At 42.7% G+C, this 27,611-nt stretch overlaps 1 protein-coding gene across 1 annotated transcript in view; it reads right to left on the bottom strand.

Annotated features, from left to right (window-relative positions):
• The window catches only part of KLHL6 (kelch like family member 6), a 55,001-nt gene extending 48,286 nt beyond the window's left edge, over positions 1 to 6,715 (bottom strand). Inside the window, exon 1 of the mRNA XM_065876685.1 lies at positions 6,423 to 6,715. Within this exon, the coding sequence (XP_065732757.1) occupies positions 6,423 to 6,715 (293 nt within the window). The remainder of the gene's footprint in view (positions 1 to 6,422) is intronic.
• Positions 6,716 to 27,611: the final 20,896 nt, after the last annotated feature.

Consider the following 27,611-nt stretch of genomic DNA (forward strand, 5'->3'; position numbering starts at 1 on the left):
ATCATTAGCCTCACTGTACTGTTTTCCTGTTTGTTTGTTTTTTATATAAATTTATTTATTTATTTACTTATTTTTGTCTCTGTTGGGTCTTCATTGCTGCGCGCAGGCTCTCTCTAGTTGCAGCAAGCGGGGGCTACTCTTTGTTGCGGTTGTTACGGAGCTCGGGTTCTAGGTGTGCGGGCTCAGTAGTTGTGGCGCATGGGCTTAGTTGCAATGCAGCATGTGGGATCTTCCCGGACCAGGGCTCGAACCCGTGTCCCCTGCCTTGGCAGGTGGATTCTTAACCACTGCGCCAACAAGGAAGCCCAGCCTCACTGTATTGTTGATAATGATGCTGAGCCTCAGAGGAGCCAAACGATTCCTCCAACATTTGCGCAGCCAAGAAGGGGCAGGGTCTGGACTCAAATTCCAGTGACAGAACTTTAAGATCGTGTTCTTTCCACTATATCAACAGCTATTGGTTCCAGCCCCAATGATGTCCCACAGGTTTTTGAGATCCTATACTTTGAAAGCATACTGTCTCTTCACCTCACACCCTGACCTGCCTCCTGATTTCTCACTTAGCCCTTTGACCCAGGCCAGTATCCTAAGGCATGCTGGGTCTTTGCTACCAGCATCTGTCAGCTCAGCCCCCAGACACAAACTGGGTGAGTGTTCCTACTATATCCTGCCTGTGCATGTGCGTGCAAGCACACAGAGGCAATAATTTTTACATCTTCTCCTCATTTTCAGCTTATGTAGACCAAACTAGTGCACGGCAGGGAAGGGGAGTTAATGGTCTTGCACAGGAAATGTCCTAACAGCCATATTTCTGCCCAGTGGAGAGGTCTGTTTTCAGTTTGGATCCCAGTAGGGAAACCGTTCTTCCTAGCAAAGTGAATTCTCTGGAGGGTGAAATGAAGACAATGCTATCTACTTGTCGTTATTTAATTGCCAACATTGTAAAGATTAAATGAAATGAAAAAGAATCCAACCAAGTTCCTGGCATGCAATGAATGCTAAAAAAAATGTTAGCCTTTCCACTTTCCAAGCTGTGAAAAGTACTTAATACAAGGTGTTTAGTACTACGTACTTTATAAAAACAAAATTTTGGAAGCAACCTATATTCACGACGAAAGATTTTCTTATTATGCTTCTGTTAAAAATGGTAGCTATATAAATAAATAAATAGTAGTTATGAAAACTATGGAGCACTATGGGGGAAAGGTTATAAGAGAAAAGGGTGCAAAGCAAGATGCAAATTATACATAAACTATGTTTACAAGTATACTAAAATATGCAGATGAGAAAAGGTAGAAGAACAATACCAAAATGCAAATTAACTTTATCAGAAAGTTCCATAATCCCTTACCCTAAAATCTTACAGCTGGATGTGCTCTGGCATTCAGAATTGTTTGGCTATTACCGTATCATGAATACTACATAGTACCTCCAGCACTCCTTAATCGAACACGTTAGCACCTCAGCAGTGAGTATATGAATAGTTGTCCTAAGTGAAATAATAAAGACTCTAAGTAGCCTCCTCTCGGTTCAGAAGAGGAGATGAGTGGGGCTCCTGTTGGATTTGGCCATCTAATAAATTATGAAAAACTTTTCCGTTTTCAGCACTTTGGGGATTTTGAAACTGCAGATAAGAGATTATAGACCTATCTATAGTACTTAAATATTAACCACCATATTGGTTCTGCCAAAAGGACAATATTGAAGTGTAAAATACAGAACCCAGTGCCAATCAATGCCAAGTACGATCATCAGTCCATTTGAGTTCATCAGCAGTACCCACTGTGGCAGGAGCAATCCTCAATGTTTTTGCCATTAGCCAGATTTTCAAGCCAGACCCAGATGGCTGTAGCTCATCCTTGTTTATTCTATCACCTGCACTTACTGGCTCCTTTCTAGATATCTTACGTCGTTATGGAGAAAATGCAAAGGATTACATATAAACAGAAATTATGAGTAGCCTCTTGCCCCCCTTTCTGTCATCCAGTAATTGGTTAATATAGAATAATTATTCATAGGTTGTGCCCACAACACCCTTCCCATTCCTGGCCTTGTGCTTGATTTTTGTAGCTAGTGGTTAAAGTCCCCTTATCATAGCTTCAGGGAACAAGACCCAGAGACTGAGGAACTGAGGTGCAAGGCAGGGGCCAAGGAACAGCAACAAAGGAGCTTGATGTTGACAGCCTCAGCCTGGAAGCTTATATATTCATGGAGGAAGAGCCAGTCATCACGTAGGACTGAGTAGCCTGGTGACCCCTCCCTACATCAGCACTACCCCCCTCCCTCTGCCAACCCTGGGAATCACAGCATGGTTGCCCTCATGTGTCAACATCAGAATTTGCCATATTCTGCAGTGAGTTGCTCCCCTGCAAATGGACAGAACCACTGGCTTAAATGGAGATCATTTGGGAAGTGGGGCCCTGTATGCAGGATGCACAAGCCCTTCTAATGACTTTGATCTGGGGACCTGTCCAGAGACAAAACACAAATGGCAGCTTTGGAGCAATCTTATAAAAGACACTAGTAATCTTATACACTTTAAAAAAATATTATTATAAGTGTTAAATCTGTGCTTCCCTCGATTTTTCTAAGCTTTATTCCCCCTCACCCTTTTCTCAGCCTCAACTCTACGTGTTTTCCCAGATTCCTCATTCCATTGCAGGCTTTTAAATAGGCCCCCAAAGGGAACTACATTGTCTGAGTTACTAATATAGTTCCTATTTACAGCCACCATGGTTACATATGCAGCTAGCCAACAGCTGGGCGGCAGGTTCAGAGAAGCTGTATAGGGTAATGGAAGTGATAAGATAAAGAAGTGGTAGATCCTCTGATGCATTTGGACTACATGAAAGATCACTGTGGAGAGGCTGTGAGCAAAAGATACCCTGAAAACTAAGCAAATGGAAAAAAGAGTGAGTTATTAACTTCAGGAAAGACAAGAAGGTTTACAAAAAAGAAAATGTAATCATAAAACACAGTTTGGCTCAACAGGAAACAAGTTTTCATAGATATAATGTAAACTCTTAATCCAAATGTATGAAAAATGTGATAACATTATATTGAGAGAGGATAGGGAAGGGAAGGGAGTTAGGTATAAGTGCTAAATCCTTATCAGACCTACTAGAAAATTAATAAATGATGTCTAACCCTGAGAAATGAAGAAAGAGCAGTATAAGAGTATTTTGTAGAAATATAAATATAATACCAGAAGAAACAGAAACAGCTAAATTTTGAAAATGGTGGGCTCTAGTGACCAAGACTGAAGGGTGGAGGAAGTGAAGAGGAATTTTTGGTTTTCATTATAAGCCTTTAAATACTATTTGACTCTTTGTTAACTACTTGTACATAGTACTTTGATAAAAATTAATTTTGATTGAAAAAGATATAAATGAGGGGGCTTCCCTGGTGGCGCAGTGGTTGAGAGTCCGCCTGCCGATGCAGGGGACACGGGTTCGTGCCCCGGTCCGGGAAGATCCCACGTGCCGCGGAGCAGCTGGGCCCGTGAGCCATGGCTGCTGAGCCTGCGCGTCCGGAGCCTGTGCTCCGCAACGGGAGAGGCCACAACAGTGAGAGGCCCGCGTACCGCAAAAAAAAAAAGATATAAATAAAAGTTTGAAAGGCTATGAAATGAGAGTTCATAGAAATAGAACTGCAGATGACCCTTAAACATATGAAAAGATGTTTGACCTTATAAAAAATAAGAGAAATACAAATTAAAACTAACCTGAGATACTGTTTCTCATCTATCGGATTGGGAAAATCCCCAAAATTAGATGCCATCCTCTTTTGGCAAGGCCATGGGGATTGCAAAATTATTTAACCCCTATTAAGAAGAATCTGGCAATATCCATTAAAACAGCAGATACATTTCTCTTTGACGCAGCAAATCCTCTTCTAGAAATGCACCCCCAGACACTCCTGGATGCATATGAAATGACGTATAAGATTATTTATTATAACATTGTTTATAATAGCAAAAAATTCGAAACAATCCAAATGTCTATCAATAGAGGATTGGTTAAATAAACTATGGTTCACTTAGTGGAAAATATTTATGTTCTCAATGAATAAAGAAAAAAAACCCCACATAATTTTACAACCAGCTTCAGGCCCTCCAGAGCACAGAGGGCTATGTCAGAAGCTTCTCAGACAGAGCAGACTCTCTGCCCTTTCAAAGTCTGAGCATAAGAGGAACTTGGCTACCAACCCTTTTCAAAATCTTAGAAACAAAGCAAGACAGGCGGTGGGGCAACGTCAGACTTAATGTCAGTCCTAGGTCCAAATCCCACTTGGGCACTGCGTTAACTGAGACACTCCAAGTTTTGGTTCCTCATCTGGAAATGGGGAGAAAACTCCCCACCTCAGGGGGGTTGTCATGAGGATTAAGTGGGACAGTGTATGTGACACAGGCGGCACAGGGACTGGCCCACAATAAGTGTTCAACAACAGAAGTTATTTTTAATAGTAGTACCGGAAAAATGAATCCTGTCTCCAGGACTGTGGTCATTATAGGAGGACAGTCACCTTGGAAATACCAAAATAAGAATCAAAAGAGAATGGAAGGAATTTCCCTTCATAACCACGCAATTTGGGAAGAGACTCTTCACCCACAGGCAGACACGTGCACTGCATGGCCGCCTCCAACTTCTTATTGCTGGTTGCTGCCTCTGGGGCTGGCACACACTTTCCCTAAGCACCCTACATCAGCAGGGTTGGAAGGACCTGGGCCCAAACACCTTTTATTTAAACTGAGAAACCCCAGGACTGGAGAAAGCATTGATGTACTCAAGAGCACACAGCCAGCGGTCCTGTTTCATAGCCCGGTCAAGCAGCTAATGAAATCGCTAATCGGGTATGTATTTTATAATAGCAGTTTTCTAGTGACCCAAAACAAAAAGATTAAACCTGAAAGTGAGTGCTCAACACATCAGCTAAGTTGACTCTCATTCATTTCTGAAAGGGGCTGTGATCAATGTGAAATCATATGATCAATATTGGTAGAATGAATAATGTGTTTATCTATGTGAACCCAGTGTTATGGCCGTGCCTACACTTTACCTTTTATATACTTCTTGTGGAATAAAGCCTCCAATCTAGGGACAGTTTGTATTGCAATAAAAACAAAAATTTCTAGAATGTGCCCAATCCTTGCTCCAGCAATGACTAGATATGTAATGTTGGGTTTACATTTCCTCATCTGTAAAAGGGCGTATCAGCCACCTTCATCACGCTCTTGCAAAAATAAAATCAGATAACTGTCTGTCTGGCATATAGCAGGCCCTGCTTCCTACAAACCCATATATCCTCCTGCCTCATATGCATACGGTATCTAATCAGCCCCACAACAATCTGTCAGCCTTGCTTTTTGAATTCCAAAGATTTTCCCCTAAGCATATCAAAAAATGAAAAAAATAAAATACCTTCCATGATATTTACATAGGTAAATAGTTTTTAATTTCCTCAGCCAGAACAAAGAGTTAAGAAGAATCTTATTAAGAAGAATTACAAGAGTATTTCTTTTTCAAGTTCTCCAAGTACCCTTTTGCTTCCACATTTCCCTTGGGGACTGGTTCCCACCATGTCTACATCGATCTGGAGAACTCTGGATCCAGCGGAATCCAGAATCACTGGGTTCCTGATTCTCCCACATTCCTACCCCCAAGCTTTTGCCCAATACACAGCTCTTAGCTGAACTAAGCAGAATGAGGCGAAGAATTTCAAGAGATATACTGAGCATCTACGAGATGCTAGGCACTATGTGAGACTCTTTTCCCTCTCATATTTAATTATCACAATAATCCTAAGAGGTAAGCATTATTGTCCCCATCTTACAGATGACAAAACAGAAACTCAGAGCATTAAGTGATTTGCCTCAAGTCACAGGCTCAGGAAGGGGCAGAGTGGGATGGAACCCAGATCCCTTGAATTTGTTGTAACTAGTGGCCTCTCACTTCTAAAGCACCTTTGTAACTGCTTTCCCTTCCTACCCATTCACTGCGCTTAAACAGAAGCCCCTAATTTTCAGCAGATCATTGGATAACTTTGAGTCGCCACGTTGTTTTCTCTACATCTATTGGTGAACAAAGACAGCATTATGTTTCCAACACACTAGTCAGGTGGTGGGGGGAAAATCCCCATAACTTTGGTAATTTTCCACCCTCTGGAACAAAGACATATACACATTACGGTTCACCATAATGTATAAACATTACCCTTAAATGACGCAAGCTCTCTTAATATGACTTAAATTCTAAACTTTAAAGTTTAATAGCTTCCTTTTTGGAATCTTGAATAGACACACAAACAGAAATAAATATACAAACCGTAAATGCAACAGCCAACTAGTTACACTGGGCTCTCACATCAATACACATTTCCCTGATGACCTGCACCCAATTTGACTCTGGTCTAGGCGTGCTGACCTGAAATAGTTGCTGGCTGCGGCAAGCACCACGCGGTGGCAGGAGAATTCCTGAATGTCCACACACAAGATGACATCTGTCAGAGCATTTTCCACTCGGAGGGTCTCCAGGCCATTCTGCAGAATTAAGGAGAGTCCAGTGTCGTCAAATTTTACCTTATCCCCATTTAAGATTTCTACCAGGTCTCCCCTTTTCTGGGAGGGTTCATCTGTAGAATGTGCCAGGGGCCCTTCCAAACTCTTCTCTACCACGTTGTCCATGGTCCAGGTGCCCCTTTGTCCTGCCATCAACATCCAGACTGAAGAAGTGCCCAAGTTTCAGGCAGGTCACATTGCAGAAGCTGAGCGGATTTCCTGTGCAGGGCCCTCCACTTATCACCAGCTGTCACACACACATAACAGGAAGTCTTGCACTTTCTCATCCTGTTACTACAAATGCCAATAACTTCTATTCTTCTTCTTTCTGTAATCATCACAAGCTTAGAAATTACTTAGAAGGCTGTGTAGGAAGCCACTCCAGTGAAAAGGAGTGGCTTCTCAGAGTCTGCTATTAGTGCTGTGTGGCTATTTCAGTCCACCTCCCCCACCCCCCTCACATCCGTGAGCAGGAAGCCTCTGGTTCTGGTTATTACATTCATACTTCTGGTGCTTCTGTATCCCAAGGTGTCAATGATGGGATGGGCAGGGGACATTCCAAACCCTCCTCCTCCTTCCTCCCAGGAGTCTGAGACCCCATGATATGCCCCAGACCAGTCCCTTGGGAACCTTGGAAAACCCACTTAGCTCTGGCATTCTCATTTCTATCAGCTCTGCATGTCATCTGTCTTTGTCTTCCTCCCTGCTCAGGGGAAAACAATGTCATGGCAAATATTAATGTTCCCCTTCCCCCCAAAATGTCTATTGTTTTAGATATGCCTCTGGGGGCAGAGAAGAAATGGTCTCCGGAAACTCCACCCCCAGGGTCTTCTCTCTTAGAAGACCAATCAGGGTAGGTCGACACCAGATGGCCCTAGGAAGCCTCAAATTGGCCTGACCTCACCCAGCACCTATTGGTCATGCTTCTCGTAGTGGATCATGAAGTATTTTCATTGCCTCTGTAGGTCTCCATTAAATAGAAATAACTGTCTTTTATTAAACTCCTGCTATATCCTAGGAAATGTACAGGAGTTAAGGTATTTTTGAGCTTATAACAACCCAGTGGCACTAATATGACTTTCCTCATTTTATAGCTAAGGAAACTCATCAGCAGGAGCCCAATTGTCTGTCTTCGCCAGTGGTGACCGAAGCCTCTCCCAGAGTCCCAGTTCTGCCTCAGCTCTTCTTCTCTTCTACGCATGGATACTTACTCCTAAAATTGGGGCCTTTGATATTCTCCCCACACTTGTTCTTCATCCAGAGCTCTGTCAATCACGATGCTTTTGGCTTCTGGGAATTCCCTGGTGGTCCAGTGCTTAGGACTCTGCACTTCCACTGCTGGGGGCACGAGTTCAATCCTTGGTTGGGGAACTAAGATCTCACGAGCTGCGCGTGCATCCAAAAAAAAGATGCTTTTGGCTTCAATGACAGAATATCCCATCAAAAGTGGTTTAAACAATAAGAGTCTCACATTATAAGAAGCTAGCGGTGTGGAGTCCCAGGTTGATCCAGAAGCTCAGTGATGTCATCAAGGACAGAAGATTTTCCCATCTTTCACTCTGTCACCCTTGGTGTGATAAAGGTGTACCCTCATGGTCACATAATAGCTGGCACAGTACCAAACACCATGTCTTCACAGAACCCTGGTCCAAAATCGGGATGAAAAGGGGCAGGCCTCTTCTCTTCCATCTCTCTCTTTTTATCAGAGAGAAAATTATTTCCTAAAATCCCCATCACACTCTTCCTAGGTCACTTGGCCACCTCAGACCAAACACCAGGAAATATAAATTGAGTACCACAATTGCCTTGCACCAAACACGATTCATGCACTGGGACTAGTCCACCTCCCCCAAAATCAAGGAATAGCCATCTGATAGCTGAACACAATCAGGACCTGTTAACACAGAAGAGGGTGGTGGGCTGGTGTACAGTTATCCCCCTGTGCTTGCACAACCCGAACTCCTCCTGCAGGCCTGGGCAGGGAAGAGCTCAGAACTGCACCTCCGTGACTCTAACTATGCCCTCTAGTACAGCTGAGGACAACACATGACCCGATGCCTCTCATGGCATTTTGTCCTCTAGAACCTCTCAGATTATAAACAACATTGGCCATAATCCAACTCCATCCAACCACCCCCAAAACACCAAAATTAAGTATATCTCAATTCTTCATTCATGGTAGATCCTATTCACCAAGTTCCCTCATAGTGTTCCATATATTTACCTTGCAAGCCCACCCACCCCATCCCCTGACATAAGCCGATAACTGCTGTCTTCCCCCCAAACCCTCCATTTTCCTAGTAAGCAAGCACACACAGAGTTGTACCATGAGTGTGATAAGATCTATGATTAGATTTTAGCAGAAACGTTAAAAAACACAATCAGTGCATCTATGTCAACCTGGATATGTTCTGAGATTCAGCATGAACTTGTAAATATTCTCTACAGATACAAGCAAAATAAATCTGTTCTGTGGAAGCTTTAGTTTCCTACCAGGCAGCAAAATATACAAAGCACTGGCAAAAGCTTTACTACTGAGAAAACTGTCTATATCTTTCTAAGCTAGTTGGCTTTATGAAGTTTGTAAGGAACAGATTCTGTCCCCATACAAATGGGTAGCTGTACTCAAGGAAGATCTCTATTCCTAAGGCCAGGGATTGCCCTTTCTGACCCCAGTCAACCATCTTCCCTAACACAAATTATACTGATAGAAACAAGTCTTGAAGAATACTTTTTTTTTTAATTAATTTTATTTTTGGCCGCTTTGGGTCTTTGTTGCATGCAGGCTTTCTCTAGTTGTGGCGAGTGGGGGCTACTCTTCCTCGTGGTGCGCGGGCTTCTCATTACAGTGGCTTCTCGTTGCGGAGCACAGGCTCTAGGTGTGCGGGCTTCAGTAGTTGTGGCACATGGGCTTCAGCAGTTGTGGCTCGCCAGCTCTAGAACACAGTAGCTGTGGCACATGGGCTTAGTTGCTCTGCGGCATGTGAGAGCTTCCCAGCCAAGGGCTCAAACCCGTGTCCCCCGCATCGGCAGGCAGATTCTTAACCACTGTGCAACCAGGGAAGCCCTATGTGTCACTTTCTATATCTATGCTTTGTTTGACAATAAAAAAGTTAACAATAATAATAGTAACATAGTCACCATTTATTGAACACCTACCAGAAGCAAGGGCTTTGCCAACCATTATCTCTTTTAATGCTTACAGTAGTCCTCTGAAGTAGGTATTGTTGTTCCTCATCTTAAGCATGTGGAAACTGAGGCTAATAGAGGATTAATGGCTTGTTAAGAGCATACAGCTCCAGGGACTTCCCTCGTGGTGCAGTGGTTAAGAACCCGCCTGCCAGTGCGGGGGACACGGGTTCGAACCCTGGTCCGGGAAGATCCCATATGCCGCAGAGCAATTAAGCCCATGCGCCACAACTACTGAGCCTGTGCTCTAGAGCCCACGAGCCACAACTACTGAGCCTGAGTGCCACAACTACTGAAGCCTGCGCACCTAGAGCCTGTGCTCTGTAACAAGAGAAGCCACCCAATAAGAAGCCCGTGAACCGCAACGAAGAGTAGCCCCCGCTTGCCGCAACTAGAGAAAAGCCCACACGCAGAAACAAAGACCCAAGGCAGCCAAAAATAAAAATAAATTAATAAAGTTTAAAAAAGTTATTTTTAAAAAAAAGAGCATACAGCTCCTATCTCATCTTTCCTTCCCACTCACTCAGCCCCTTGACCCAAAGAGATGAAGTTAAGATTCCAATTGCATTTGCTCACTTCGAAGCCTGGGTTCTTAACCATTATGATGTATTCTGTCACTATGATTTTATAACTACATATTTTGTCTCTAAATATGCTTAGAGTTTTCTTGTCTTTTAGTTGTATTTATTCCCTTTGCCTAGACTGTCTTTCCCCTTCTCTGCCTGAAGAAATACAACACATTCAGATTAGAAAACTATACATAGATTTAGCATCACTTTTGTAAATTCAAACCAAAACCATATGTACATCCTAGGACAGAGTTCCCCAGTCATGGCACTACTAACATTTTGGACTGGATAATTCTTTGTTGGGGAAGAGGGAGCTGTCCTGTACTTTGTAGAATGTTTAGCAGCATCCCTAGCCACTATCCACTGGATGCAAGTAGCATCCTTCCACAGTTGTGAAAGTCAAAAAATGTCTGTATACACTGCCAAGTGTCGCCCCAAGTGGCAAAATCACCCTGGCTGAGACCAACTGTCCTAGATATATACCTATCAAAAATTTTAAATGAGATTATATCTTGGTGGTAAGATTGGTAATGCTTCTTATATCCTTTTTGCTTTATATTTATATTTGAAATCTACTTAAATTGTTTCTGGTTGAGGGAGATAGTGTTACTTTCTTTTTTTCTCATTACAGAAGTAAGGATGTTCACCGAAGATTTAGGAGCTACAAAGAGTCCAGAATATCATTTCCCAGAAACACCTACAATGTTTTTTGGGGTTTTTTTTAACATCTTTATTGGAGTATAATTGCTTTACAATGGTGTGTTAGTTTCTGCTTTACAACAAAATGAATCAGCTATATATATACATATGTTCCCATATCTCTGCCCTCTTGCGTCTCCCTCCCTCCCGCCCTCCCTATCCCACCCCTCCAGGTGGTCACAAAGCACCGAGCTGATCTCCCTGTGCTATGCGGCTGCTTTCCACTAGCTATCTATTTCACGTTTGGTACTGTATATATGTCCATGCCTCTCTCTCGCTTTGTCACGGCTTACCCTTCTCCCCCTCCCCATATCCTCAACTCCATTCTCTAGTAGGTCTGTGTCTTTATTCCTATTTTACCCCTAGGCTCTTCATGACCTTTTCTTTTTTCTTAAATTCCATATATATGTGTTAGCATATGGTATGTGTCTCTCTCTTTCTGAATTACTTCACTGTGTATGACAGACTCTAGGTCTATCCACCTCATTACAAATAGCTCAATTTCATTTCTCTTTATGGCTGAGTAATATTCCATTGTATATATGTGCCACAGCTTCTTTATCCATTCATCCGATGATGGACACTTAGGTTGTTTCCATCTCTGGGCTATTGTAAATAGAGTTGCAATAAACATTTTGGTACATGACTCTTTTTGAATTATAGTTTTCTCAGGGTATATGCTCAGTAGTGGGATTGCTGGGTCATATGGTAGCTCTATTTGTAGATTTTTAAGGAACCTCCATACTGTTCTCCACAGTGGCTGTATCAATTTACATTCCCACCAACAGTGCAAGAGGGTTCCCTTTTCTCCACACCCTCTCCAGCATGTATTGTTTCTAGATTTTTTGATGATGGCCATTCTGACTGGTGTGAGATGATATCTCATTGTAGTTTTGATTTGCATTTCTCTAATGATTAGTGATGTTGAGCATTCTTTCATGTGTTTGTTGGCAGTCTGTATATCTTCTTTGGAGAAATGTCTACTTAGGTTTTCTTCCCATTTCTGGATTGGGGTGTTTGTTTTTTTGTTATTAAGCTGCATGAGCTGCTTATAAATTTTGGAGATTAATCCTTTGTCAGTTGCTTCATTTGCAAATATTTTCTCCCATTCTGAGGGTTGTCTTTTGGTCTTGTTTATGGTTTCCTTTGCTGTGCAAAAGCTTTGAAGTTTCATTAGGTCCCATTTGTTTATTTTTGTTTTTATTTCCATTTCTCTAGGAGGTGGGTCAAAAAGGATCTTGCTGTGATTTATGTCATAGAGTGTTCTGCCTATGTTTTCCTCTAAGAGTTTGATAGTTTCTGGCCTTACATTTAGGTCTTTAATTCATTTTGAGCTTATTTTTCTATATGGTGTTAGGGAGTGATCTAAGCTCATACTTTTACATATACCTGTCCAGTTTTCTGAGCACCACTTATTGAAGGGGCTGTCCTTTCTCCACTGTACATTCCTGCCTCCTTTATCAAAGATAGGGTGACCATATGTGCGTGGGTTTATCTCTGGGTTTTCTATCCTGTTCCATTGAACTATCTTTCTGTTTTTGTGCCAGTACCATACTGTCTTGATTACTGTAGCTTTGTAGTATAATCTGAAGTCAGCAAGCCTGATTCCTCCAGCTCCGTTTTTCGTTCTCAAGATTGCTTTGGCTATTCGGGGTCTTTTGTGTCTCCATACAAATTGTGAAATTTTTTGTTCTACTTCTGTGAAAAATGCCAGTGGTAGTTTGATAGGGATTGCATTGAATCTGTAGATTGCTTTGGGTAGTAGAGTCATTTTCACAATGTTGATTCTTCCCATCCAAGAACATGGTATATCTCTCCATCTATTTGTATCATCTTTAATTTCTTTCATCAGTGTCTTATAATTTTCTGCATACAGGTCTTTTGTCTCCTTAGGTAGGTTTATTCCTAGATATTTTATTCTTTTTGTTGCAATGGTAAATGGGAGTGTTTTCTTGATTTCACGTTCAGATTTTTCATCATTAGTGTATAGGAATGCTAGAGATTTCTGTGCATTAATTTTGTATCCTGCTACTTTACCAAATTCATTGATTAGCTCTAGTAGTTTTTTGGTAGCATCTTTAGGATTCTCTATGTACAGTATCATGTCATCAGCAAACAGTGACAGCTTTACTTCTCTTCCAATTTGGATTCCTTTTATTTCCTTTTCTTCTCTGATTGCTGTGGCTAAAACTTCCAAAACTATGTTGAATAAGAGTGGTGAGAGTGGGCAACCTTGTCTTGTTCCTGATCTTAGTGGAAATGCTTTCAGACTTTCACCATTGAGGACGATGTTGGCTGTGGGTTTGTCATATATGGCCTTTATTATGTTGAGGAAAGTTTCCTCTATGCCTACTTTCTGCAGGGTTTTTATCATTAATGGGTTTTGAATTTTGTCAAAATCTTTCTCTGCATCTATTGAGATGATCATATGGTTTTTCTCCTTCAATTTTTTAATATGGTGTATCACGTTGATTGATTTGCGTATATTGAAGAATCCTTGCATTCCTGGAATAAACCCCACTTGATCATGGTGTATGATCCTTTTAATGTGCTGTTGGATTCTGTTTGCTAGTATTTTGTTGAGGATTTTTGCATCTTTGTTCATCAGTGATATTGGCCTGTAGTTTTCTTTCTTTGTGACATCCTTGTCTGGTTTTGGTATCAGGGTGATGGTGGCCTCATAGAATGAGTTTGGGAGTGTTCCTCCCTCTGCTATATTTTGGAAGAGTTCGAGAAGGATAGGTGCTAGCTCTTCTCTAAATGTTTAATAGAATTCGCCTGTGAAGCCATCTGGTCCTGGGCTTTTGTTTGTTGGAAGATTTTTAATCACAGTTTCAATTTCAGTGCTTGTGATTGGTCTGTTCATATTTTCTATTTCTTCATGATTCAGTCTTGGCAGGTTGTGCCTTTCTAAGAATTTGTCCATTTCTTCCAGGTTGTCCATTTTATTGGCATAGAGTTGCTTATAGTAATCTCTCATGATCTTTTGTATTTCTGCAGTGTCAGTTGTTACTTCTCCTTTTTCAGTTCTAATTCTATTGATTTGAGTCTTCTCCCTTTTTTTCTTGATGAGTCTGGCTAATGGTTTATCAATTTTGTTTATCTTCTCAAAGAACCAGCTTTTAGTTTTATTGATCTTTGCTATCGTTTCCTTCATTTCTTTTTCATTTATTTCTGATCTGATTTTTATGATTTCTTTCCTTCTGCTAACTTTGGGGGTTTTTTTCTTCTTCTTTCTCTAATTGCTTTAGGTGCAACGTTAGGATCTTTATTCGAGATTTTTCTTGTTTCTTAAGGTAGGATTGTATTGCTATAAACTTCCCTCTTAGAAGTGCTTTTGCTGCATCCCATAGATTTTGGGTCGTCCTGTCTCCATTGTCATTTGTTTCTAGGTATTTTTTTATTTCCTCTTTGATTTCTTCAGTGATCACTTAGTTATTAAGTACTATATTGTTTAGCCTCCATGTAGTTGTATTTTTTACAGATCTTTTCCTGTAATTGATATCTAGTCTCATAGCGTTGTGGTCGGAAAAGATACTTGATACAATTTCAATTTTCTTAAATTTACCAAGGCTTGATTTGTGACACAAGATATGATCTATCCTGAGAACGTTCCATGAGCACTAGAGAAAAATGTGTATTCTGTTGTTTTTGGATGGACTGTCCCATAAATATCAATTAAGTCCATCTTGTTTAATGTATCATTTAAAGCTTGTGTTTCCTTATTTATTTTCATTTTGGATGATCTGTCCATTGGTGAAAGTGGGGTGTTAAAGTCCCCTACTATGAATGTGTTACTGTCGATTTCCCCTTTTATGGCTGTTTGTTAATATTTGCCTTATGTATTGAGGTGCTCCTATGTTGGGTGCATAAATATTTACAATTGTTATATCTTCTTCTTGGATTCATCCCTTGATCATTATGTAGTGTCCTTCTTTGTCTCTTCTAATAGTCTTTATTTTAAAGTCTATTTTGTCTGATATTAGAATTGCTACTCCAGCTTTCTTTTGGTTTCCATTTGCATGACATATCTTTTTCCATCCCCTTACTTTCAGTCTGTATGTGTCTCTAGGTCTGAAGTGGGTCTCTTGTAGACAGCAAATATATAGGTTTTGTTTTTGTATCCATTCAGCCAATCTGTGTCTTTTGGTGGGAGCATTTAGTCTATTTACATTTAAGGTAATTATCGATATGTATGTTCCTATTCCCATTTTCTTAATTGTTTTAGGTTTGTTATTGTAGGCCTTTTCCTTCTCTTGTGTTTCTTGCCTAGAGAAGTTCCTTTGGCAGTTGTTGTAGAGCTGGTTTGGTGGTGCTGAACTCTCTCAGCTTTTGCTTGTCTGTAAAGGTTTTAATTTCTCCATCAAATCTGAATGAGATCCTTGCTGGGTAGAGTAATCTTGGTTGAAGGTTCTTCTCCTTCATCACTTTAAATATGTCCTGCCACTCCCTTCTGGCTTGCAGAGTTTCTGCTGAAAGATCAGCTGTTAACCTTATGCGGATTTCCTTGTGTGTTATTTGTTGTTTTTCCCTTGCTGCTTTTAATATGTTTTCTTTGTATTTAATTTTTGACAGTTTGATTAATATGTGCCTTGGTGTATTTCTCCTTGGATTTATCCTGTATGGGACTCTCTGTGCTTCCTGGACTTGATTAACTATTTCCTTTCCCATATTAGGGAAGTTTTCAACTATAATCTCTTCAAATATTTTCTCAGTCCCTTTCTTTTTCTCTTCTTCTTCTGGAACCCCTATAATTCGAATGTTGGTACATTTAATGTTGTCCCAGAAGTCTCTGAGACTGTCCTCAGTTCTTTTCATTCTTTTTTCTTTATTCTGCTCTGCAGTATTTCTACTATTTTATCTTCCGGGTCACTTATCCTTTCTTCTGCCTCAGTTATTCTGTTATTGATCCCATCTAGAGTATTTTTAATTTCATTTATTGTGTTGTTCATCATTGTTTGTTTGCTCTTTAGTTCTTCTAGGTCCTTGTTAAATGTTTCTTGCATTTTGTCTATCCTATTTCCATGATTTTGGATCATCTTTACTACCATTATTCTGAATTCTTTTTCAGGTAGACTGCCTATTCCCTCTTCACTTGTTAGGTCTGGTGGGTTTTTACCTTGCTCCTTCATCTGCTGTGTGTTTTTCTGTCTTCTCATTTTGCTTAACTTACTGTGTTTAGGGTCTCCTTTTTGCCGGCTGCAGGTTCATAGTTCCCTTATTTATTTATTTATTTATGGCTGTGTTGGGTCTTCATTTTTGTGCGAGGGCTTTCTCTAGTTGTGGCAAGTGGGGGCCACTCTTAATCGCAGTGCACAGGCCTCTCACTATTGCTGCCTCTCTTGTTCTCTGCAGAGCACAGTCTCCAGACGTGCAGGCTCAGTACTTGTGGCTCACGGGCCCAGTTGCTCCGCGGCACGTGGGATCTTCCCAGACCAGGGCTCGAACCTGTGTCCCCTACATTGGCAGGCAGACTCTCAACCACTGCACCACCAGGGAAGCCCATTCCCGTTGTTTTTGGTGTCTGTCCCCAGTGGCTAAGGTTGGTTCAGTGGGTTGTGTAGGCTTCCTGGTGGAGGGGACTAGTTCCTGTGTTCTGGTGGATGAGGCTGGATCTTGTCTTTCTGGTGGGAAGGTCCACGTCTGGTGGTGTGTTTTGGGGTGTCTGTGGACTTATTATGATTTGGGGCAGCCTCTCAGCTAATGGTTGGAGTTGTGTTCCTGTCTTGCTAGTTGTTTGGCATAGGATGTCCAGCACTGTAGCTTGCTGGTCATTGAGTGAAGCTGGGTGCTGGTGTTGAGATGGAGATCTCTGGGAGATTTTCGCCGTTTGATATTATGTGGAGCTGGGAGGTCTCTTGTGGACCAGTGTCCTGAAGTTGGCTCTCCCACCTCAGAGGCACAGCACTAACTCCTGGCTGCAGCACCAAGAGTCTTTCAGCCACACGGCTCAGAAGAAAAGGGAGAAAAAGCAGAAAGAAAGAATTAGTAGAAGAAGAAAGAAAAGAAAGAAGGGAGGGAGGAAGGAAGGAAGGAGGGAAGGAAGGAAAACAAGAAAGAAAGAAGATAAAGTAAAATAAATAAAGTTAACATAAAATATAATAAAGTTATTAAAATAAAAATATAATTATTAAGAGAAAAAACCAAAAAAACGGACGGATAGAACCCTGGGACAAATGGTGGAAGCAAAGCTATACAGACAAAATCTCACACAGAAGCATACACATACACACTCACAAAAAGAGGAAAGGGGGAAAAAATAATAAACCTTGCTCTCAAAGTCCACCTCCTTAATTTGGGATGATTCATTGTCTATTCAGGTATTCCACAGATGCAGGGCACATCAAGTTGATTGCGGAGCTTTAATCCGCTGCTTCTGAGGCTACGGGGAGAGATTTCCCTTTCTCTTCTTTGTTCTCACAGCTCCCAGAGGCTCAGCTTTGGATTTGGCCCCGCCTCTGCGTGTAGGTCGCCGGAGGGCGTCTGTTCTTCGCTCAGACAGGACGAGGTTAAAGGAGCCGCTGATTCGGGGGCCCTGGCTCACTCAGGCCGGGGGGAGGGAGGGGTACGGATGCGGGGCGAGCCTGCGGCGGCAGAGGCCAGCGTGACGTTGCACCAGCCTGAGGCGCACCGTGCGTTCTCTCGGGGAAGTTGTCCCTGAATCACGGGACCCCAGCAGTGGCGGGCTGCACAGGCTCCCCGGAAGGGGGGGGGGGGTTGTGGATAGTGACCTGTGCTCACACACAGGCTTCTTGGTGGTGGCAGCAGCAGCCTTAGCGTCTCATGCCTGTCTCTGGGGTCCGCGCTTTTAGCCGCGGTTCGTGCCTGTCTCTGGAGCTCCTTTAAGCAGCGTTCTCAATCCCCTCTCCTTGCGCACCAGGAAACAAAGAGGGAAGAAAAAGTCCCTTGCCTCTTCGGCAGGTCCAGACTTTTCCCCTGACTCCCTCCGGGCCAGCCATGGCGCACTAACCCCCTGCAGGCTGTGTTCACGCCGCCAACCCCGCTCCCTGCGCTCCTACTGAAGCCCGAGCCTCAGCTCCCAGCCCCGCCCGCCCTGGCAGGTGAGCAGAAAAGCCTCTCGGCCTGGTGAGTGCTGGTCGGCCCTGATCCTCTGTGCGGGAATCTCCCCGCTTTGCCCCCCGCACCCCTGTGGTTGCGCTCTCCTCCGCGGCTCCGAAGCTTTCCCCCTCCGCCACCCGCAGTCTCCGCCCGCGAAGGGGCTTCCTAGTGTGTGGAAGCATTTCCTCCTTCACAGCTCCCTCCCACTGGTGCAGGTCCCGTCCCTATCCTTTTGTCTCTGTTTATTCTTTTTTCTTTTTCCCTACCCAGGTACGTGAGGGGTTTCTTGCCTTTTGGGAGGTCTGAGGTCTTCTGCCAGCGTTCAGTAGGTGTTCTGTAGGAGTTGTTCCACGTGTAGATGTATTTCTGGTGTATCTGTGAGGAGGAAGGTGATTCCGCGTCTTACTCTTCGCCTTCTTCCCGGAAGTCTCCTTGGTTTTTTGTTTTTTGTTTTTTTTTTTTTTGTGGTACGCAGGCCTCTCGAGTTGCAGAGCACAGGCTCCGGATGCGCTGGCTTAGCGGCCATGGCTCACAGGCCCAGCCGCTCCGCGGCACGTGGGATCCTCCCGGACGATGCACGAACCCATGTCCCCTGCATGGCAGGCGGACCCCCAACCACTGCGCCACCAGGGAAGCCCAGTGTTGGGTTTAAAAAAAAAAAAATTATAGCCATCTTCAATGAAACTATCTCCATGAAGCCTTCCCTGATAGGTTCGGCTATATATTCTCTCTCATTTTCCTATATTTTTATTTCTCCTAAGACATGATTAAATATTTCTTGAGGATGTGGATCTGAGATCGTTTTCTAGATTATAAAATCCTTGAGAGCTGGGAGGTGTCTTCTGTTTGTAGGGTGACCAACTGTCCTGGTTTGCCTGGACTGAGGGATTTCTCAGGATACCAGACTTTCTAGTCTAAAACTGGGACAGTCCTGAGAAAACTGAATTTGGGGACTTCCCTGGTGGCACAGTGGTGAAGAATCTCTTGTCAATGCAGGGGACACGGGTTTGAGCTCTGGTCCGGCAAGATCCCACATGCTGCAGAGCAACTAAGCCCGTGAGCCACAACTACTGAGTCCGTGTGCCACAGCTACTGAAGCCCACGTGCCTAGAGCCCGTGCTCCGCAACAAGAGAAGCCACCACAATGAGAAGCCCACGCACCGCAACGAAGAGTAGCCCCTGCTCGCCGCAACTAGAGAAAGCCTGCACACAGCAACGAAGACCCAATGCAGCCAAAAAAAAGAAAAAGTAAAATAAAGCCTCCACATTAAAAACAAAACAAAACAGGGCTTCCCTGGTGGCGCAGTTGTTGAGAGTCCGCCTGCCGATGCAGGGGACGCAGGTTCATGCCCCGGTCCGGGAAGATCCCACATGCCGCGGAGCGGCTGGGCCTGTGAGCCATGGCTGCTGAATCTGCAGGTCCAGAGCCTGTGCTCCGCAACGGGAGAGGCCACAACAGTGAGAGGCCCGCGTAGCGCAAAAAACAAAAACAAACAAAACTCAATTTGGTCATCCTATTTCTATTCCCCCTCCAGCATGCCAAACACCTTGCCTATTATAGGCATTCAATAACATTTTCCCAATTAATGTTGGAAGAGAGAAAATAGTAATGTTTTCCTTTGATGGAAGTGAAAGTGGTCCCGTCTTAGTTTCTTGAGGAGCCTCCATACTGTTTTCCATAGTGGCTGCACCAATCTGTATTCTCACGACAGTGTACTAAGTTTCCCTTTTCTCCAAGTCCTCACCAACGTGGTGGTGAGGTCTTTTTGATGACAGCCATTCTGACAGGTATGAGGTAATATCTCATTTTGGTTTTGATTTGCATTTTTCTGATGATTAGTGATGTTGAGCATCTTTTCATTTGACTGTTGGCCATCTGTGTATCTTCTTTGGAAAAATGTCTATTTAGGTCTTCTGCACATTTTTTAACTGGGTTTTTTGTTTTTCTGACATTGAGTTTTATGAGCTACCTATATATTTTGGATATTAACCTCTTATATGTCATATCATTTGCAAATACTTTCTCCCACTCAGTAGGTTGTCTTTTAGTTTGGGCAATGGTTTCATTTGCTGTGCAAAAGCTTTTAAGTTTAATTAAGTCCCATTTCTTTATTTCTATTTCCTTCTTAAAAATAACTTTTGTTAGATGTTTTTCTGACTATAAAACAAAAATAAATCACCTTGTTGGAAACTTGGAAAATTTAGAAAAAAAAAGTTAAAATTTGGTGCCCTGGAATAGACTCACATTGATTCGGGAGATTGAATTGCACGCATTTCTTCCCAGCTTCAAGCTCAAAGACGACATATTGGTTGAAACTGGCCGTGACAGGAGTATTTACACAACAGAATGATAAATGCTATGAATCAGGGCTTTTTTTTTAACCAACACACAACTGATATACCGTCTTCCCCTTTACACAACTTAGGTCTCGAAGCCACCTTGAGACTGTAACACCCTCCAACCCCACTTAAGGCTGTACTATCGGATTGCAGGGGCGTTCTGCCTAAATCCCCCTTTTCTCAAAGTAACTGGATTGAGCCTCTGCTCCTTACATCTAAACAGGCTTCACTAGAACAGAGACAGAGCAGTATCAGGACACTCTTCCAGCTGACCCGTACCCTGGTCAGCACACCGCCCCTCCTCCTCGGACACTGTTGTCATCCCCACCTCCAAGTACTTGACATGGCAGCCACATCTACAGCCCAGCTTGGCACCTCCAAGCTTCTACACCTGCCCTGAAGGCAAATCCAGTTTTCCTATAAAGGGAATTTCTCAATAGACACTGATTTTTGAGCCATTTAGCCCATGTAACCTCTCACTCCTTATCCTATTATGACTTCATTGTCACAGTTTGCCGCTTAGCTAAGCTTGCTCAAGCTATTAAGGGGTTCTGTTTTTCTCTTTTTTGGCTGAAACTTCCAACTTCCAGTAATTTGCCAAAATGACCAACACAAAGGGAAAGAAGAGAGGCACCCACTATAAGTTCTCTAAGCCTTTTAGAAAACGGAATAGTTCCTTCAGCCACATCCATGTGAATTTACAACAAAGGTGATATTGTAGATGTCATGTTCAAAAAGGAATTCCCCACAAATGTTCCCAGGGAGAAACTGGGAGAGTCTAGTGTTACACAGCATGCTGTTGGCATTGCTGGAAACAAACAAGTTAAGGGCAAGATTCTTGCCAACAGAAGTAATGTACACACTGAGCATATTCAGTCCTCTAAGAGCTGAGATAGCTTCCTGAAATGTGTGAAGGAAAACGATCAGAAAAAAGAAGGAAGCCAAGAGAAAAGTGCTTGGTTTCAACTGAAGTGCCAGCCTGCTCGCCCGACAGAAGCACATTTTGTGAGAACCAGTGCAAAGGAGCCTGAGCTGCTGGAACCCATTCCCTATAATTCATAGAGTAATACGTGTAAAAAAAAAAAAAAAAAAAAAAAAGACCTCTGGGCTGTGAAAAAAAAAGTTATTAAGGGCTTTGGTGGCAGCCCTCAGGTTTGGAATTCATGGAAGAACACTGGCAGTGGGAAGAAAGAGGGTGCAAGGCGAGACTCCAGTCCTGGAACAATAGCAATACCAACCACGGCACTCAAAGGACTGAGGACTAGAGAGGGACATAAAGTCAAAGCAAGGTCAGCTGGTTATAGCTTATGGAAAGGATTTTAAGAAACACATCAGTGTCTCCGTTTCTTTTTCTGTAAATTGTAGATATCCACCTTGATGTGTTGTGAAGAGGGGGAAATGAGTTAATACATGTGAAGCCTTTAGCACAATGCCTGGCATATAGTAAGCACTATGTAAGCATTAACTATTACTATTCAAACATTTCTGTAGAAAAGAAATTGTGTGCATTTCATTCTAAATCTGGCTTCTGGCTCCAGACCAAAAAACTCCTTCAGTACAATAGCCTTTGTTAGTATCCACAGGCTGTTTATTGTCCCCATGTTATCTTGGATCATTTCCACATAGTACAGAGGGGCCAATAGACCACCATCTCCCTGGGGAAAAAAACATTCCCATCACTCCACCCTGTGCGTCAGAAATATTATTCTACCTAGAGTCACAATTTATAGAAGTATTTATCCATCTGAGAAATTCTTCCCAGAAGTAACCTGGATTAAAGAGGTAATTTGAAACTACATTATCCCATATCTCTCTCTATATATATATATCTCACATTATATGTATTATATTCATTTATAATATGAAAATATATTATTTTCAAAGAATATATTCAAGGATATAATATATTATGTATATTCATTATAAACATTAATATGTTATAGATGATACTATTACAATGAAGAGGTGTAATAGTACCTCTTACTAGTTGAGATGCTACTGGGTCAAGTGTTCTGTGTGTTTTATCTCATCTTATTTCCTTATATCCTGAGAATTTGATAAAATAGGTTGCTTTCCTCTTTTTACAGCTGAGGAAACCAAGGCTCAAAACTGAAGTTGGGTGTTTTGTTCCAGGTCACACAGGCTGTACTAGGTAAGTCAGTAATAGCGTCTGATTTGTCCATGCCCTATTCTACTGGAAAATTCCCAGCCCACCTCCTCTGTTGCCCAGGAAGCCATTTTTAGTACTACATGACTCCACTGCTTCCCCTTGTTACTAACTAGAGTGGATGCCCCCATCCAAAGACAGCCAAGTGTATATAGAGATTAGTTCAAGGACATGTACAACTGGCTCAACAAGATCAGATGGGACAGCAAGAGTCTCTCTCTCTATTTTGAAATAAGAAACACAGAGTTTGCCATTTGAGAGCAGAAAGGGGCGGCATAAAGGTGTATCAAGAGATGCCACAGATGGATTCAGAACCATGCCAAGTTACAGCCATTTGCAAGCCAAACTTCTGAAAAGCAAAAACTGTAAGTACGCAGAGGGACTTGGAAAGTTACAGAGGAGACTGAAGCTGACATGTAGAGAGTAGCCGAGACAGGTCACCCTGAGACTGGGTGGAGAGCCATGGGCTCCTGGTGCTCCTGAGGCTGCTCTGAATCTGGATCCACCTTCTAGCTCTAGTTACAGCTCTGCTCTTGGATTTCAGAGAGATTTCTGCCTAGATCCCACTTGTCTTGAAGTAGCTTGATAGAGACTTTGCTCATTATATTCAGCTGGGCCTCACTGGGACAGAAGCAGAGCAGTGCTGAGATGCTCATCTGTCTGACCCCCACATGCTAACCACTGCACTACCCTTCCTGCGTGAACCAGGGATGCTGCCAGGTGCTAAGATGGGCCTCGAGAAAAGATCAGAAACCATAGCTGCAGCCAGTGCTGATTCAGTTTTGCTATTTATACCCAACCCTACAGTGGACTTTCCAAATGAAAAGTCAAGGAGTAAATTGGAAACAGCAAAAATTCCAAAGAGTGGGTTTTGTCAATAAAAGCAGCCCCCAAATGTTTGCTTACTGCTAAGTACATGAGGAAAGCTACAAAATGGTAGGTACAAGGTGTTTCTATTTCTGCAAACATAATAGTGTATGAAAATAGATAAAAGACCAGAAGGAAAGGCATTCATTCATTCATCAGATGTTTCATGAGTATGTTCTAGGTGCTCAGGATACAAGGGTGAGCAAAAGGAGACACAGTTCCTACCCTCAAGGATATTTCAGTCTAGTGAAGGAGATCGACACACACACTGCAATCACTCTAAATGTTTGAGGGAAATGTACTTGGCGGAAAACTTTATCAGGGGCAATGTGACCCAGTCAGAGAAGTCAGCGAGGGCTTCTCTGATGACTGAGCTGTGATGGATGAGTATGCAGTACCCGCGTGAAGCGTTGTCCAGGCAGAGGCTATAGCACAGGCAAAGCACAGTGAGGAGGGACCACAGCAAGCATGGAGGAAGGCCATATGGTTGGAGTAAAAAAAGTAAAAAAGTTTGGGAGAGAATGGTGTGGGATGGAGCTGGAAAGGTAGGCAGGGCCAGATCATGTAAGGTCTTACAGGCCAGGTTAAGGAGTTTTGTCTTTACCTCTGAGAGATTTGGGGAGCCAGTGAGGATTGAGTGTGTAAGATGTAATCAGATTTGCACTTTGACAATAGCTGTCTCTGTATGGAAAACAAATTACTAGGAGCCAGCACGGATAAGCAGGAAGAAAAGGGGGCCAGTGTGGAGTCTACCACAGTAATCCAGATGGCATCCAGATGGGAGCTCATTATACTATTTTTTTATATTTTAAATTTGAAATGTTTGGAGGAGTGTTTAGGGAGCACATAATCTCCAGGGAGCACACAATCTCCAGCATGGATGGAGAACAAGGCTTGAAAGGTACAGCTAAGAACAGGCTCAGAATCACTCTGAAGGATCAGCCCGGTAAGGACACCACTTTCCTTATGCCCGAGTTAAGATGCTGTAGTCGGGACTTCCCTGGTGGTCCAGTGGTAAAGAATCTGCCTTACAATGCAGGGGACTCTGGTTCGATCCCTGGTTGGGGAACTAAGATCCCACATGCCTTGGGGCAACTAAGCCCGCGTGCCACAACTACTGAGCCCGTGCTCCTCAAGTAGAGAGCCCACATGCTCTGGAGCCTGCACCACAACTAGAGAGAGAAGAAACCCGCATGCCACAACTACTGAGCTCAGGTGCCTCAACTAGAGCCCGTGTGCCACAAACTACAGCACCCACGTGCCTTGGAGCCTGCGCACCACAACTAGAGAAGAGAAAACCCTCACGCCATAACTAGAGAGAAGCCACAACGAAAGATCCCACGTGCCTCAATGAAGACCTGACGCAGGCATAAATAAATAAAATAAATAAATAATAAATCTTAAAAAAACAAAACAAATGCTGCAGATTCCTCCACTGACACAGTACAGGGCAGGGATGCCACTGCCAGAGCCTCACCAGGGACTCAATCTTACAACAAGCTCCCAGCTGAGTAAATAAATCCAGCAGAGATGGTCACCTCTGGATGTACCCTTAGAATTAAAGTGTGGGGGCTTCCCTGGTGGCGCAGTGGTTGAGAGTCTGCCTGCCAATGCAGGGGACACGGGTTCAAGCCCTGGTCTGGGAAGATCCCACGTGTCACGGAGCAGCTGGGCCCGGGAGCCACAAATACTGAGCTCTGCGCGTCTGGAGCCTGTGCTCCGCAGCAAGAGAGGCCACGACAGTGAGAGGCCCGCGCACTGCGATGAAGAGTGGCCGCCGCTTGCCACAACTAGAGAAAGCCCTCGCACAGAAACGAAGACCCAACACAGCCAAAAATAAATAAATGAATAAATAAATTTATAAAAAAAAAAAAAAAAAGAATTAAAGTGTGAACCTGAACAGCTAAGGGTAAGACCGTAGCATAGTGTAGGGTATAAGAGTTGGGGGACGGGGACTTCCAATCAATCTCATTTTGAAACAGCCAGGTGGCCTTCTCACCCTTAAAACATTTCATCTAGGGTGAAAAAATGTGAGCAAGTCTGTTTGACATTTCAAGCTACAGAATTTCAATACATCTTTAGACGAGAGATGAAAAACAAGGAAAACATTGGGTCAATGAAGTCTACTTGTTCTATATCTCCATTTCAAGGGAAGCTTTCATGTATGTCTCTGGATATATCATCCACATTATCCAGAGATTCTCAAATTAATCTAAATTCTTTTAAACTTGATACAATAAATATTGTATTTATTGTATCTGATACAATAAATATGATACAATAAACCTGATACAATAAATATGATTCAGTAGCTCTGATCTTTTATGATTCTCAGAATATATGTAGAAACATTTTAACACATACCAAAAGCATTCAGGAAGGACTTTTAGATGATCCCCATTCCGGGTTAACAACACTTCTGCTCAGAATTGTGGATATAATAAGTGAGAAGATAAAATATTATTAAAGGGTACCATGTATAACCAACAGTCTATCCATCAACATACGTAGTCATCATGTTAATCCTCCAGGTACAAATATAGCAGGAAATATTGAGGGGGACAGCACTCAGAAGTAGAAGTTCATGCTCACTTTTGAATCTCAAACTGCCTTTTCGTAAATTGTCTCCTTCAGTATGGTGTGTGGAAAGGTGAAGTTATAGTAAACTAATTTAAACCGGGGACTGGAAAACTTAGCCATCACTTTCTCAGAGGGATAATTGGAACTAGAGTGCTTATACCTGGAGAGAGGATCCTAGTGTGGAGAGAGTCAGGAGATCTGTCACTCCATTCTAAGGGTCTGGGGGCTCTGCTTGAACAGGAAAGCAGAAGACCATTAGAAAGGACCAAACTGGAGTCAGAACAACCTGAATTTTAATTCCAGTTATTGCATTTCCCACAGTGTGGCCTTGACAATTTGCTTAACTTTGCAGATCCTCAGTTTCTTCATCTATAAAATGGGTTACCCATCTTATAGCATTGTCGTGGTTATCAAATGAGAGATGATTATGTAAAGCCCTTAGCACCAAACCTGACATACCATAGTGCTAAATAAATAACAACTATTATTAACTAACAAAAGTTTCAAACTCTAAGCAAAAAAGAGCAGAGACATAAATTCCCTCCAGACATGAGAACCTTTTGGGCCACTGCCTGACTGACTGACATGTAAATTATGTCTAGCTCTCTCAAAATAATCCACCTTAACGGAAAGTCATTTCTCTGTCTGAAGTCGACAAAATACACTCCTCTCGCTAGGCTGCCCCTTTCCCTGCAGGCTCTGTCCTGGATCATAGACAGGTCCAAGATGACACTGATGATGGGGAGTTGAAATGGGCCCTTTTCCAGAATTTAAGTTTAAGTTTAATCGATATGTATTAAATGCCAAGCATGGGCCAGCCACAGTGCTGGACACTAGGGGATACAGAGGGGACTAAATATCCTCCAGCTCTGCCTCAAGGACCTCCCAGCCTAATGAGGCCAACATGAGAACAGAAAATCTCTGACTAGTACGTGGAACATGCAGGCTACTATGAGAAAATAAGACACCCTAAATTATATGAAGTTTTAAATCCAATCTTCATATATTTTCAACATTTTATTCTGTTCCTCAGTTTAGTTCTTTTCCTTAATAAACACTCAGCAAATGGGCTTCAGTCCAACGTACGTTCAAATGAGGAAACAAAGTCTACCACTCTGTTTGCTTCAAAAGTTGCCGTCTTCGTCTCGAATGTGCTAAATTTGTGAGTTCTATGGTCCTTGTCCCTGGCATCAGAGGAGAGGTACCTAATACAGTCTGGAGAAGTCTATGCCAGAAAGGATCTTTACGTCACAGTCTCTGTGAGAGTCACATTGGGGATTAGGGCTTTCAATGTATGAATTTTGTGGAGATTCAGTCCACAGCATTCTGCCCCTGGCCCCCAAAATCCACGTCCTTATTGCATGGAAATTACCTTCACTCCATACCAACAGCTCCAAAAGTGTTAACTCATTCTAGCATCAGCTCTAAAGTCTAAAGTCCAAACTCTAAATATCTAAATCAGATCTAGGTGAGCCTAGAGGCATGACTCATCCTGAGGCAAACTCCTCTCCAGCTGTGAACCTGTGAAATCAGATAAGTTATGTGCTTCTCAATGGTGGGACAGGCATTTCCATTCCAAAAGGGA

This window comes from Phocoena phocoena, chromosome 4, assembly GCF_963924675.1.
Source record: "Phocoena phocoena chromosome 4, mPhoPho1.1, whole genome shotgun sequence".
NCBI lineage: Eukaryota > Metazoa > Chordata > Mammalia > Artiodactyla > Phocoenidae > Phocoena > Phocoena phocoena.